Source organism: Primulina tabacum, chromosome 3, assembly GCF_025594145.1.
Source record: "Primulina tabacum isolate GXHZ01 chromosome 3, ASM2559414v2, whole genome shotgun sequence".
NCBI lineage: Eukaryota > Viridiplantae > Streptophyta > Magnoliopsida > Lamiales > Gesneriaceae > Primulina > Primulina tabacum.
In genome coordinates this window covers 27,457,074-27,471,871 of record NC_134552.1, presented here as the reverse complement: position 1 = coordinate 27,471,871, position 14,798 = coordinate 27,457,074, and the positions used below count along the sequence as shown (strand labels likewise).

General features: G+C 42.0%; 1 protein-coding gene across 1 annotated transcript; it reads left to right on the top strand.

Moving 5' to 3' along the window:
* Positions 1-736: 736 nt before the first annotated feature.
* LOC142538627 (uncharacterized) lies at positions 737-3,641 on the top strand. Its single transcript, XM_075643939.1, has 5 exons — positions 737-1,504; positions 1,562-2,257; positions 2,369-3,010; positions 3,125-3,456; positions 3,500-3,641. Exons 1-5 carry the CDS (start codon positions 737-739, stop codon positions 3,639-3,641), a joined length of 2,580 nt encoding a protein of 859 aa, XP_075500054.1.
* The last annotated feature ends 11,157 nt before the right edge of the window (positions 3,642-14,798 follow it).

Sequence of the window (14,798 nt, the reverse complement as noted above, 5' to 3'; positions counted from 1 at the left end):
ATTTCCAGAAGGTGTTCTCACACCATTTCAGCAGCAGCAAAAAGTACAAATAGACTCCTTTCAGTCTTTTCGAGGTCAAGCATAGCCCGGAAGAAAGTTTAAGGGCTTATATCAGAAGATTCAACAGAGTGGCTTTGGACGTTCCCACTTGTGTCACTGAAACAAAGACTACCGCATTCACCCAGGGCTTAAGGGAGGGTGAGTTTTTCAAATCACTGACCAAGAAGGTGCCCGGGGATTTCGAGGACTTATTGTCCCGGGCAGAGAAGTACATCAATATGGAAGAAGCTCAGAAGCAGAAGAGGGAGGCTGTAAAAAAGGAGAGAGGAGACCGGGTGTCTAAGCCCGAGGAGAGGGGACAGAAGAGGAGTAATCCCGAGCACTTTTCTCAGCACGTGCCTCTGAAGATTACTTGGGATAGGGAAGTGCAAGAATGCAGTAGAGACCTGGCTCCGGACCATCAATTATCTCGGCCAGAGAGGAGAGGATTTTGCACTCTCCACAAGGTGTGTTATCATAACACCGAGGATTGCAAGACATTGAAGGGAGATTATGTCTTACCTCCCCCCCTCCCCCGAGACCCAGTCACGATAACAAGAAACCGAGATTACCGCCTTGGACATCTCGGCAGCCAGGATCCAGTGCCCGAGGAGGAGGTATGAGGAGTAATCCAAGGAGTGATCTCGGGAGAAGAAGAGAGCCCGAGCCCGAGAGAAAAAATAATTCGCCTCCTGCCATGGGGTTGATTAAAATGATATCAGGAGGCTCCACTGATGGAGACTCCAATCAAACGAGGAAATCAAGAAGTAGGAAGGAATGTCTGGAGATAGATGGGATGAGGAAAAGTGAGGCGGTCATCAGTTTTGGCCCGGAGGATTTGAGGGGGGTGAATCTGCCCCACAATGATCCATTGGTTATCCAAGCCGGAGTGGCAAATTATGACATTTTGAGGGTCTTTATTGACTCGGGCAGTTCTGTAAATGTAATTTTTAAAGATGCCTTTGTACAGATGGATTTGCAGGGTTTTCACTTGGAAGCTGTGGAAACTGCTCTCTTTGGCTTTGCTGGCCATGTGGTTTACCCGGAAGGGGAGATTGTCTTATCACTAACCCTGGGATCTCAGGATCTCAAGAAGACAGTGATGACCTCTTTCACTGTAGTGGACTCCCCATCTTCATATAATATCATTCTAGGGAGGCCGACCATGAATGAATTAAGAGCCGTGGCATCCACTTATCATCAAAAGATAAAATTTCCTGTTGGGGCCCGGGTAGGAGAAGTCTTGGGGGATCAGCCATCTTCTCGGAAGTACTATGCGGAGGCGGTCCGAGCTGATCAAAGCAAAAATAAGAGGGAAGGAAAGAAAGCGAGGGTGAATGAAGTGGGAGGAAGAGTGATGGAGAAAGGGGAAATGCATTTTGTAGCAGAGGAGGAGCAGGAGATGATAGAAGTCAGACCAAGCCGGCAAATCCGGGTGGCTCGGGACCTCAGTGCATCCACCCGGGTTAGTTTGATTAACTGTTTTAAAGCTAATATTCATGTGTTTGCCTGGTCCCAATAGGAGTTGACAGGGATTTCTCCCCTGATATCGGAGCACCAACTGAACATTCTTTCGGGATCTCACCCGGTGAAGCAGAAAAAGAGACACTTTGGTCTTGAAAAGGACAAAGTTATTGATGATCAAGTAAAAGAGCTTCTGGAGGCCGGCCACATTCGGAAAATTCAATTCCCCACATGGCTCTCGAATGTGGTATTGGTGCCCAAATCTACTGGGAAGTGGCGCATGTGTGTAGACTTTCGCGATCTAAATAAAGCTTGTCCCAAGGATCATTATCCCCTACCCAGGATTGATCATCTGGTAGATTCCACCTCAGGCTTTGAATTGCTGAGTTTCATGGATACATACCAGGGGTATCATCAAATCCCCCTGGCCAAGAGTGATCAAGACAAGGCCAGTTTCATCACCTCGGGATGTACTTTTTGTTATATTGTAATGCCTTTCGGGTTGAAGAATGCAGGGGCTACCTACCAGCGTCTGATGAACAAAGTCTTCGAGAAACAGCTACGACGAAATGTGGAAGTCTATGTGGATGATATTCTGGGCAAGACCAAGGAGGTTGCGATCTTTATTGTCGATCTAGAGGAAATCTTTGCCACTCTCATGCATTACGGGATCAAGCTTAACCCTGCCAAGTGTATTTTTGGCGTAAAGAGTGGAAAATTCTTGGGATTCATAGTGACAGATCGGGGGATCGAGGTGAATCAGGAGAAAGTCAAATCTGTGCTGTGCATGCCATCTCCTCGATCTGTCAAAGAAGTACAGAAGCTGACCGGAAGGATTGCTTCCCTTTCTCGATTTATTTCCTAGTCAGCGCACAGGAGTTATCCTTTCTTTCAAGTCTTGAGGAAGGCCCAGCAATTTGGATGGGATGAGAAATGTGAACAGACCTTCCAAGACTTGAAGATTCATCTCGCAGAGCTCCCTGTGTTGGTGAAGCCGGAGCCCGGGGAGAAGTTATTTGTTTATCTATCTACTACAGAGTATGATGTCAGCTCAGTTCTAATAAAAGAAGAAGGCTCTAATCAAAAGCCTGTCTATTATGTCAGCCATGCTCTAAGAGGACCCGAGCTCCGGTACAGCGAAGTGGAGAAAATTGCTTTGGCCTTGATCATGACCGCCTGGAAGCTAAGGCCCTACTTCCTATCACATCAAATAGTTGTTCTTACCAATAGTCCTCTCGGAAGGATTATGACTCACTCAAAAGTGTCCAGGCGAATGATCAAGTGGACGGTAGAATTGGGGGAGTATGACATTGAATACAGATCCCGGGTTGCCATCAAAGCGCAAGCTCTGTCAGATTTTTTATCCAAGATGGTACAACCTAATGAGGAGGAAGTATGGAGAGTATTCGTGGATGGGGCATCTAGCCTTGCTGGGTGTGGAGTAGGATTTGTGATAATATCTCCCCCTGGAGAGAAGATAAAATTGGCACTGAGGATTGACTCTCGGGTAACCAACAATGAAGCCGAGTACGAAACCGTTCTGGCTGGTATCCAAGCTGTCCGGGAAGTCGGAGCCTCCAGGATTATTCTATATTCTGATTCGTAACTCATTACTCAACAGATAAAGGGCGTATATGAAGCTAAGGATGACAGGATGCTAAAATACTTACAGCTCATCAAAGCCCGAGCAGAAGTCTTTGCGGATTGGGGTATTGAACAAATACCACGGGAGGAGAATGGAGAGGCAGATACCCTGGCAAAAATGGCTGCTTCCTTATCGGAAGTTAGCACCCGGGAAGTCTTGCATGTTTTCCGGTTGATCCTTTCCACTGAGGAACAAATATTACCAGTACCCGGTGACTCCTGGATGACACCTCTGATCAAGTTCATTGTAAATAATAAACTGCCCAAGGACAGAACCCAAGCTCAGAAGACTAAGAGACAAGCTCCCAGGTTTGTTCTCTTAAATAATATGTTGTACAGGAGATCATTCCAGGGACCTCTTTGAAAATGCTTATCTGAGAAAGAGGTGGAATATGTCCTCCGTGAAATTCATTCAGGATGTTGTGCCGAGCACCTCGGAGGAATGTCTTTGGCTCGAAAAACAATGCTTGCTGGTTTCTGATGGCCAACCTTAAGTCAAGATTCTGCTCGAGTGGTCGAAGCTTGTGAGGGCTGTCAACATCACTCGAATTTTAAGCACAGCCCGGCCACTCTCATGAAGTCTATCTGGGCATCTTGCCTGTAACGCCCCGAAAATTTAAGAGTCCACGCGAACCACATGCATGCGATTTATTAAATTCTTTTGTATTTTAATTAATTATTTTAATTGCATTAATTAATTATGTTGTGCATATTTACATATTTAAAATATATTTTTCTACATGATTGCATAAAATTATATTTTTAAAGGATATTCAAGTTGCGATCGAGGAACGGAGACCGAGGGCTGAAAAATAGAAAATGTTTTTATTAAATAATATTTTTTAATTATTTTAATTATGAGTGATATTTTTTCTTATTTTTGAAAATATGGGGTTTTTGAGGTGATTTTATACGCTGAGACATAATTTTTTATCGGTTTTGGTTTTTCAACAGAAATGCAAACTTTTTGGCAACCCGGCTATTAAATTCACAATCTTATTTTAACAAAACTTTTTTTATATTAATTAAATCCTAATCAAGAACTAGTGGGCCTAATTTGAGGGCTTAATGGGCTTAAGTTTAATTAAAAGTTTAATTAGTATAAATTATGTAAAAACACACCAAACCATTCACAAGGAAACTCACGCCCAAGTTTTTCAGAATTTGTCTCCCCCAAAACACCCCAAATTTACACGACACACACAATAAAAAAATCAAGAGAAAAGCTTTGAAGGTTCAAGGGAAAATTCACCCAAAGTTTCTCGTCGCCGTTCTTCGATTCGTCAACGATTATTCGTGCGTTAAATACGCAAAGGCACGCCATATTCTCCTTTTACTCATCTTTCACACCATATTATGTGTTTGATATATTATTGCATGAAAAACATGATACAACTTTTATATTTTCGTTTTTATGGTTATACATGCACAAAACAAGAGTTTTTCTTTTTTAAAACTCTTCATAATGATGCACAAAGGGGCTGCCATGGTAGGGGTACTTGAAGGGATGTTTTTCCACATGTTTAAGGGTCCCTAGGTGTATGTTTAAAGGCTGAAAAAAATAGAGAAAGAATAAAAACGAAAATAGACTCCTTAAGGGAAAGGACTCTTCGACTAGAAGTGTTTGAGGGTCACGGCCGCTAGATGCGGTTAGGGAGGGTCCACTAGACTTAATTGGGCTGCATAGGAGGGATGGGTAGAGGCTGGACATGGTGGTTAAGGGTTGGAGGCGAAGCTAGCCTAGGTTCGAATCATATTAGGACTAGGACTCTTGTGCAGAAAAATTCAATAGCTTCCTAGGCATATCCAAGGGACTTAATGGGCTGGAATTTGGTTGTATATGGGTTAGTTAGGTGTTATTAAGCTTTGGTTCAATTTTGGTAAAGTTTGGTTAAGTTTCGAGTCCATACGAGTCAAAACTAGGAAGTACGTCTCAGTTTAAAAACGAATGGGGAAACGCCTAGTTTTATGCTTTATAAAATTATGAAAATTAGGTTTAAGCTTAAATAATTATTATAAGTCTAAGTTTTAAATTTGGGAATTTTATATTAAGGTTTGGTTTAATTCGGGATTAAAACGCATTAATACGTCACATTTAAAGATTAATTTAAAAATCCTCGATTTAAGCTAAATAAAAAAATATGAGAAAATTCATCTAAGCTTAAATAATGATTTGGGACATGTTAGAGTCAATGGATTTAAGAAAAATTCAAAGTTGAGAAATTATACGTTCAGGGGTAAAACGGTCTTTTTACACCCAAAAGTTAGTAAACGTCATGGCAGTGTCCTGAATGCTGTTTTATGTGATAATATGATTATTTTCCATGGTTATGGATGTTTATGGAATTTTTATATGTTAATATGTCAATTTTAAATGTTTATGGATTTTTAAGATGTTAATATGTTTAAATGTTTTATGATGTAATATGTTAAAACGTTTATTTTAATTTTTATGAAATTTATGATTTAAATATGGGCATTTAAAAGATATGTCGCATGCTTGATTTCAAAATAAAATGATATTATATGCATGTTTTTATTAAGTGATGATAACATGTTGAAGGACGTGAAGGGATTGTGACTACTGCATGTTGGAAATATCGTGAGGGTTATGGTCCCAGTGGGAGGCCGACGATCGTGTTTCCTTGGATACGGATACGAATACGAATACGAATATGATGAATATGATTGGAGATGTCGTGAGGGGAGAAGGCCCCAGAGGGAGCCCATTTATGAGAAAAGGCCCTAGAGGGAGCCCCGACGATCGTATTTCCAATCCCATGATATGTTAATACGTAGGCCAGGGCCCAGTTGATCGGTGAGAGTGTTGCTGGTGTCCCCCGCCGCCCAGTACTATGGTTACATGTAGATGGATCAATCGCCCAATACGTTTAAGAATACGAGTCACAATCACGATCTGAATTCAACAAACACGAACATGAACATGAATATGAATATGAATATGGACATGAATATGGATATGAATATGAATATGTTTATGTGATATGTTTATGTTTATATGAAAACGTTTTTATGAAAATGTTTTTATGCATCATGAAAATGTTTACGAAAATGTTTAAGTTTATGCATCTTCATGAAAACGATATTTTAAGTACAAATATTTTTCACCGTTATATGTTGACTGTATTACGTATTACTCGTTATAAAGATTATGGTGTGTTGAGTCTTTATACTCACTAGGTGTGATGGATGCAGGTGGTATTGAGGGAGGACTTGATGAGTGATTTGACTGGATTGAAGGCGCACACAACCCGAGGACCAGCGCTTCTACTTTTTCCGCATTATGACTTTTGACTCATGATTTACGATTAAATTTTTAAGTTTATTTATTTATGCATTTGAGAGATTTTTGAGAGGTTTAGTATGGGCTATTCTTTTCAAATTATTGCTTTTTAGGTTTGGTAAAATGTTTGACGATTTTATGCTTTAAAATATTTTCCTTTGGATTTTTAAATGTGAGTTGGTTGATTTATTTTTAAAATGATGTCAAAAATATTTTATGGTTAGGCCGAATACTACGTGAGGTTTTAAAGAAAAAAAAATTCTAGTACATTTTAAGAAAACGAATAGGCAGATGTTTCATTGCCCCTTTGATCAATGGGGCATGGATATTGTGGGTCCTTTCACAATTGCCCGGGCTCAGAAAAAATTTTTGTTAGTGGCTATTGATTACTTTTTCAAATGGGTAGAAACTGAGCCCTTGGCAAAAATCACTGAGCAGGAGATATTGAAATTTCTGTGGAAAAATATTGTGTGCCGGTTTGAGTGCCCAGAAGACTGATCTCGGACAATGGGAGACAGTTTCAGGGCAAAGGAATTACGTCATGGTGCAGGGAAATGAAGATCACTCAATCTTTTACCTCTGTTGCACATCCTCAAGCTAATGGCCAGACAGAAGCTGTCAATAGAATTATTGTACAAGCACTAAAGACAAGGCTACAAGGCAAAGGAAAGGATTGGGTGGAAGAATTACCCAGTGTTCTCTGGGCTTACAGAACTACTCCTCAGGCATCTACCCAAGAAACTCCTTTCAACTTGGAATATGGTTCTGAAGCAGTCCTCCCAGTTGAGATCAGGCAAACTTCTTCCCGGGTAGAATCTTACCCGGAAGACAATGACCAAAGCCGGACCATGGAATTGGACTTGGTAAAAGAAAAGAGAGACCGGGCATTCATTCGCATGGAGGCATACAGGAGCCGGGTTATGAAATCATATAACAAAAAGGTCCGAATCCGAGACTTCCAAGTAGGGGATCTAGTCATGAAGAAAGTCAACCCTGCTGGGGATGTTGGGAAGCTGGAAGCTCGGTGGGAAGGACCTTATAAAATTACCCGGAGGGTCAGCTCGGAATCTTTTTATTTAGAAGATGCGCAAGGAGGCTCTCTCAAAAGGCCGTGGAATGTATTTAATTTAAAGCAGTATTATGCCTAACAGGTGTAATTGATTGGTGGAAGATATAATGAAAGATCTATTTTTCTCAGAGAAGTGTTATATATTGTTTCTTGTATCTTAAACTCGGGAGATATCAAACACCGGTTAATTTAAAAGCCCAGGGCATTACACCCTGGTTCGGGGAATCACACATCGACCATTCACAAGTCCCGGGACATGCTCCCCGACCCAAGGCTCTGCACCTTGGCTCTTAAAAGCCCAGGGCCTTACACCCTGGCTCGGGGAATCACACCTCGACCATTCATTAAACGTCTGCTTATTCGTTTTCTTAAAATGTACTAGAATTTTTTTTTTAAAACCTCACGTAGTATTCGGCCGAACCATAAAATATTTTTGACATCATTTTAAAAATAAACATCCAACTGCCATTTAAAAATCCAAAGGAAAATATTTTAAAGCATAAAATCGTCAAACATTTTACCAACCTAAAAACATTATTTGAAAAGTATAGCCCATACTATAACCTCTCAAAAATCTCTCATAACATAAATAAAAGACGTAAAAATATCGTTAACATTACTTAAAATCATAAATAATAACTAGTGCGGAAAACTAGCGTCGGTCCTCGGCTTATGTGCACCTTCAGTCCAGTCAGATCAACCATCAAGATCTCCATAAACATTATTATCATAATCACTTGCATCAATCACACCTAGTGAGTCTAAAGACTCAACACGTCATATCCTTGATAACAAGTAATACGTAATACAGTTAACATATAACAGTGAAAAATATTTATACTTAAAATATCGTTTTCATGAAGATGCATAAACTTTAAACAATAACATTTTCGTAAACATTTTCATGATGCATGAACTTTAAACATAAACATTTTCATAATGATGCATGAACTTTAAACATAAACATTTTCATAAACTTAATCATATCATCCTCAACATATTCATATTCATATTATCATCAACATATACGTATTATTTTTTCCTTTCGTTGAATTAAGATCGTTAATTGTGACTTTCGTGTTCATCTACGTCTACGTCTACGTGTTGGACGATGGATCCATCTACATGTAACCAATGTACTGGGCGGCGGGGACACCAGCAACACTCTCACCGGTCAACTGGGCCTGGGCCTTACGTATTAACATATCATCATATACATCTACATGTCCGTATCCAAGGAAATACGATCGTCGGACTCCCACTGGGACCATAACCCTCACGAAATTTCCAACATATCATCGTATTAGTCACAATTACTTTACTTCCTTCAACGTTTCATATTCTCATCACTTCATAAATTTTAAACATGCATATAACGTTTTTTTCTTTTAAACCAAGCATGCAACATGTCTTTTAAATGTCCAATTAAACCATAAAATTCATAAACGTTTTAAAAATAACATTTTAACATATAAAAATTCAATCAACATCCATAATCATTGAAAATAATCATATTAGCATATAAAACAGTATTCAGGGCACTGCCATGACGTTTACTAATTTCTAGGTGTAAAATGACCGTTTTACCCTGGACGTATAATTTCCCGTTTTTGACTTTTTCTTAAGTTCTTTGACTCTAACATGTCCCAAATAATTATTTAAGCCTACATGAATTTTTTCATATTTTTATTTAGCTTAAATCGCTGGTTTTTAAATTAATCTATAAATATAACATATTAATGCGTTTTAATCCCGAATTAAACCAAACATTAATATAAAATTCCCAAATTAAAAACTTAGACTTCTAATAATTATTTAAGCTTAAACCTAATTTTCCATAATTTTATAAAACTTAAAACTAGGCTTTTCAATTAACTCTTTAATTAGAGTTTCGTGCGGCGATTAAATCCTGAATAAATCCAAAACTCATTATTTTGATCCCAAATTTTAAACTTAGCATTTTTATTATTTATTCTACCCTTCCAAGTCGTGAACCACACCCATGGACCCATGGATTCAATTTTAGTTCTTTAATTTTCGTTTTTGACACCCTATCGAACACACCGAGCCATCTCCTAATTTACTCGAGCCACGCCCGAGCCACCTTGAGCCAAAACCTAGCCAACCCACCTAGGGATCCTACTGACCAAGCCCAGCCCAAAGAACCAGCCCTGGCCCGCTTCAAACTTGCTGGAAACTCAGCTGGAACTGAAACCCAATTGCATGTGGGTGTACGTGAGGTGTTCTAATTGCACTAGGAATCCTTGCTAGCCTAGGGCTATTCCAGCCGAGCCACCACCGAACCACTATGACCCTAACCGACCCTGGACCACGCCCAGACCCAGCCCAGACCAGCCCAACCCCTTAAACATCTGCATCGAACCACTTGAAACCAGAAGACACAATCTGCGCGCTTGTGCTTCTTCACGCCAACCTGAACCAGCGGACAGCCCAACCACTCCAGCCCCTGACTCGACCCATTCCCATCATCCTAGGACCCTCCTGGTTTGCCCCAGCCCCAACAGCGAGCCCCTCTTTTTTGTCCCGAACAGCTTCTGCGCGTGAAGAGTCCCTTCTCGTGAGGACTCTTCTCCACCCAACTTAGCGCGAGCCCAGACCCCCTAGGACCCTACCAGGCCCTCACCCCTGACCCTACTTGAGCCCCAGATAGCCCTCCTCGAGGCCTGGTCGAACCCCTAAGCCCCATGCACAACCAACCAAACTCATGAAGGCCAACAAGCACATCGGTCCTACTTAATTAACCACCCACGGTTCCAGCTTTTTTTTCTTTTAGTTTTTGCAACGTTTTTGGTGTGTTTTAGGACCCTTTAAAACATGTAAAAACATCCCTTAACCATCCCTAATCATGGCAGCCCCTTTTAACAACATAACAAACATGATTTTTCCTCAAATTTAAGCCTTAAAAATTGGCATATTACACAAAACCGAAAATATTTCATGTTGCAACTTGTTTTTCATGCAATTTCAAACATAATTAAATAATATGGTGTGATGATGAGTAAAAGGAGAATATGGCGTGCCTTTGCGTGTAAAACGCACGAATTATCGTTGACGATTTGAAAAACGGCGACGAGGAGACGACGACTTGAATTTTCCTAGCAAACTTTTGAACTTTCTCCTTGAGTTTTTTTATGTGTGTGTGTCGTGTATGATGAGGAGTTTGGTGAGGGAAAAATTCTGATTTTGAGGCGTGTAGGTTGTGTGTGGTTTGTGGGTGATTTACATATTATATACTAATTAACACTAACAAGGCTTTTAGGCCTATTAAGTCATCAATTAGGCCCATTAGTTTAATTAGGATTTAAATAGAATATTAAAATAGTTTTTGGTAAAATAGTTTGTAGATTAAATAGTCGGGTTGCTAAAAAGTTCGCATTTTTTATGAAAAACCAACATCGATAAAATTTTCGTCCCGGCGTATTAAATCATCTCAAAACCTCATATTTTCAAAAAAGTGAAAAACCCACAATCATAATTGAAATAATTGAAAATAATTATTTAATAAAAACATTTTCTATTTTTTAGCCATCGGTCTCCGTTCCTCGATCGCAACTCGAATAACCTTTTAAAAATACATTTTAATGCAACAATGTAGAAAATAAAATTTTAAATATGTCAATATGCACAACATAATTAATTTATGCAATTAAAACATCTAATTAAAATACACAAAGAATTTAATAAATCGAATGCATGTGGTTCGCGTGGACCTTCAAATTTTCGGGGCGTTACAATTCACAAGTCCCGGGACATGCTCCCTGGCCCAAGGCTCCGCACCTTGGCTCTTAAAAGCCCAGGGCATTACACCCTGGCTCGGGGAATCACACCTCGACCATTCAAAAGTCCCGGGACATGCTCCCCGGCCCAAGGCTACGCACCTTGGTTCTTAAAAGCCCAGGGCACTACACCCTGGCTCGGGGAACCTTAGATATACCCTCTTGAAGTTCAGGTTTAAATCTCTACATCTCAAGTGTCGGTTAAAGTATGGGGTTATTTATTTATCATATGGACCGGACCCCGGGTATTGGTTTGGAGTTACCGGCTTCTCAACACTTAGAAAGTTTCATGAGTTATTATATTACCCGGGTTGTGGAAAATTTGTCAAAGCAATATTAAAAAGGTACAGCAATGGAAAGAAATATCATTTCATTACAAAGCCCGGAGGCAAGAACTACAAAAGAAAAAGTACAGAGTAAATTACAATCCTATTCTAAGTCTGCTGCATTGATGGTTCCCCGGCCTCCTCGGGAGTCTTCTCAGCCTCTTTCTCAGCAGCATCATCCTTGGGAAGGGAATCAATGGCCCTGTCAATATCAGGAAAGCCCTCCCTACCTGCTGGAATAAGACCTTCTTCCTCAAACTGCTCCTGGCACTTCTCAAAGCCAACTGTGAAGTATTTATACGCCCTATCTTCAACAGCTGCTTGGAATTCCGCCGATTGTAGGAAAACAGTCCTCCATTCCTCATGGATCAGCTGTAAGAGTCTGAGCTTATCCTCAGCAATCTCAGCCTGATGTTGCTGAGTACTGGCCTCATCCTCGAGATAGCTAATCCGAGATGCCAGAAACACAGTTCGCCTCTGAGAAGCCTCCTCCCGGGCTATGCTGTCATCTCGGGCGAGCTGAGCCGAGGCCAGTTGTTGATTAGCCGCTTCCAGGGAAGCTTGGAGACCGGCGGTTTTCTCCTCATGAAACTTCTGAACCCGGGCAATCTCTCCTTGAAGATGGTCGTGAATATCCTGAGTTGCCCGGGCTTGCTGACCTTTCTTTGTGGCCACCGCTGCCACCTCTTCAAAGGCCGAGACTATCATCTGGGCAGCTTGAATAAGAAAGAATTAAAAAAGAAAAAAAAAAGAGGAGAGAGAAAGGGAAGAAGATAAAAGCATAAAACTTACAGACAAAAGTCGGTTGGATCCCTCCAGAAACTTAACACAGGCAGGAGTACTCTTCAAGATTACCGCCTCAGCAGGGCTGAGTATCTTCTTGAGGCGCTTACACCAGTGGCAGTAGCTCCCTCAAAGAAGATATTAGCCTGGGAGAGCTGATCGGTTGAAGGGAGCTCTTGGCCGCGTTCTTCATTGGACTGAGGGGGGAGGGGAGGAGATGGAGCTGATCAGGAGGTGCCCTGGCCACCCTCGGGGAGGTCTTCAAGAATGACCAGCTCAGGTTCCGCAGTAGCTTTTCGTTTCCTCTGACTGAGAGGAATGAGATCTTCAGATTCCTCCGAGGTCTCAGTCATCGCCCGGGAAGTGTTATCCCGGGGAGGGTCTTCCCGGGAAGCTTCAGCTCTCCGGGCTGCCGCCTCTGCAGCCTGTTGCTGCTCTTCTTCAGCAGCTGCTCGGCGAGCCGCCAATTCCTTCTCTCGGGCTGCCTTCTCAGCTGCTCGCCTTTTAGCAAAAGCTGCCTGCATCTCGGATTATCTGCATAAAGAAGAGACAGGGTTATGGCAAATTAAACAAGCAAGATAAGGGAATAAGAAAACAAAGTAGAGAAAAGATGTACCGGGTTGAGAGCCCGAGCCTGCCACCTCGTCAATAACCCGGTCCAAGGGGTCCTCAGCCCGGGAGCTCAACCCATAGGCTATTAAATTTTCTTCCGAGGTGAGGGCTGAAGAGGAGTACTTACGCCCCTCTACTAATGTTTGACTCACCAGAAAAGGCTCCTCAAATTTGTATGATTGGGGAAGGGTAGGTTGTTGGGGAAGGGAAGGGAGAAACCCGGTTAGACAGGGAAGAGGACCCGGGAGTTGGACATAAAAAAAATTTCCTTTCCATCCCTTTTGAGAGGAAGGGATGTCGTCAAGGAATCGGGCGTTTAGCCAGGAAGTCAAGGAAAATGCATTAACCCCAAGCCGGCAAGAAAAGTAATAATGAAGGATGAGGGGGGTGATGAGAAGATTATTCATTTTAAAAAGGACATAGGCCGAGGCCATAATCCTGAAAGAATTGGGATGAATTTAATTGAAAGGTACGCCAAAAAACTTAGCAACATCGATATAAAAAGGATGGACGAGAAATCGAAGACCATTCCTAACTTGGTCCCAAAAGAAAGTGGTGTATCCAGGAGGAGGGTGATCTGCCCGATCAGAAGGACCGGGAATCAAAATGGGAAAATCAGAAGGGATAGACCCCAGAACCCGGAGCTCCTCGTCTGCCCCCGAGCGCAGGGTGCTGCTCATAGAGGAGAACCAGGGAGCTCCCGCGGTCTCGGTTGGAGGAGGGCTCGAGACTCGGGCTTTGCCCTTACCCTTGCTCTTTGTAGGAGCTCGGGAATAGCTAGAAGGAGGTTTTGAAGAGGTTGGTTTGGTTTGATAGGCTACTGGTTGTTTAGAAGGCTAGGTAATAGAACGACGAGGGGGAGACGGTGAGGAGTCAGAGCGCAGCGCGGTGAACTCTGCACTAGGCGAGCCTCGCGCATTGGCTCCTGAGGTTGAAGAGGTAGAGTTAGACATAGGTTAAAGAAGGAAAAAACTTACAAATTTGTAGGGTAAAATACGGTGGAAGATCGTCGGAGGTTGAATGCTTTGCACTAAAGAGCTTCGAGAAGGAATTTTGCAAGGGCTTCGCCGAAGTTTTGAAATTCGAAAGTGATTTTTGAAAATAGGAGGGTTAATATATATAGGCGGAGGGAAGAAATCTCGGCCATTGATCTGGATACACGTGGATGATTGAGATGCACCTCGTAAATCGAAACGAGCATATGAAAGGACCTATGAGGATATCGAGGAGACATGATCATAATTGCCTCGAAATGTGAAACGATTTTCAGCGGCATAAATGCTAAAACATGGGTAATAATGAAACCCTTTGGACTACCCGGGAGATATGAGGCCCCGGCACTATTTCTAAAGCCCAGGAGATATGAGGCCCCGGCATCTTATTCAAAGCCCGGGAGATATGAGGCCCCGACATCTTATTCAAAGCCCGGGAGGTATGAGGCTCCGGTATTTTATCCCATCTATAAGATATTTGAAGCCCCCAATGTTCTCACTCACTCTGAATGATGTTTCAACAAAATAACAAGTATGACTGATCAGGACAGCGAGTCAAGCTCTAGCCCGACAATTTTAGGGATGGGTGGTGATACCCCCATTAGGATCCGGGTCAGCATTAACCCGATTTGTTACTTGGATGGCCGAGATCATGACCCGTGTGCAGGGTAAGTTTCCTAAAAGACCCGGGCAAGTCTTCTCTTCCCGGGCATTGCGGCTCTGCCCGGGCTCTCTACCAACAGCCCGGGCCCTCACGGAACCACCCAT

Coding starts and splice junctions, on each gene's coding strand:
- LOC142538627 (XM_075643939.1), top strand. CDS start 737: ATGGGGTTGATTAAAATGATATCAGGAGGCTCCACTGATGGAGACTCC. Junction 1,505..1,561: donor ACCTCAGTGCATCCACCCGG/GTTAGTTTGATT, acceptor TGGTCCCAATAG/GAGTTGACAGGGATTTCTCC. Junction 3,011..3,124: donor CACTGAGGATTGACTCTCGG/GTAACCAACAAT, acceptor ATTACTCAACAG/ATAAAGGGCGTATATGAAGC.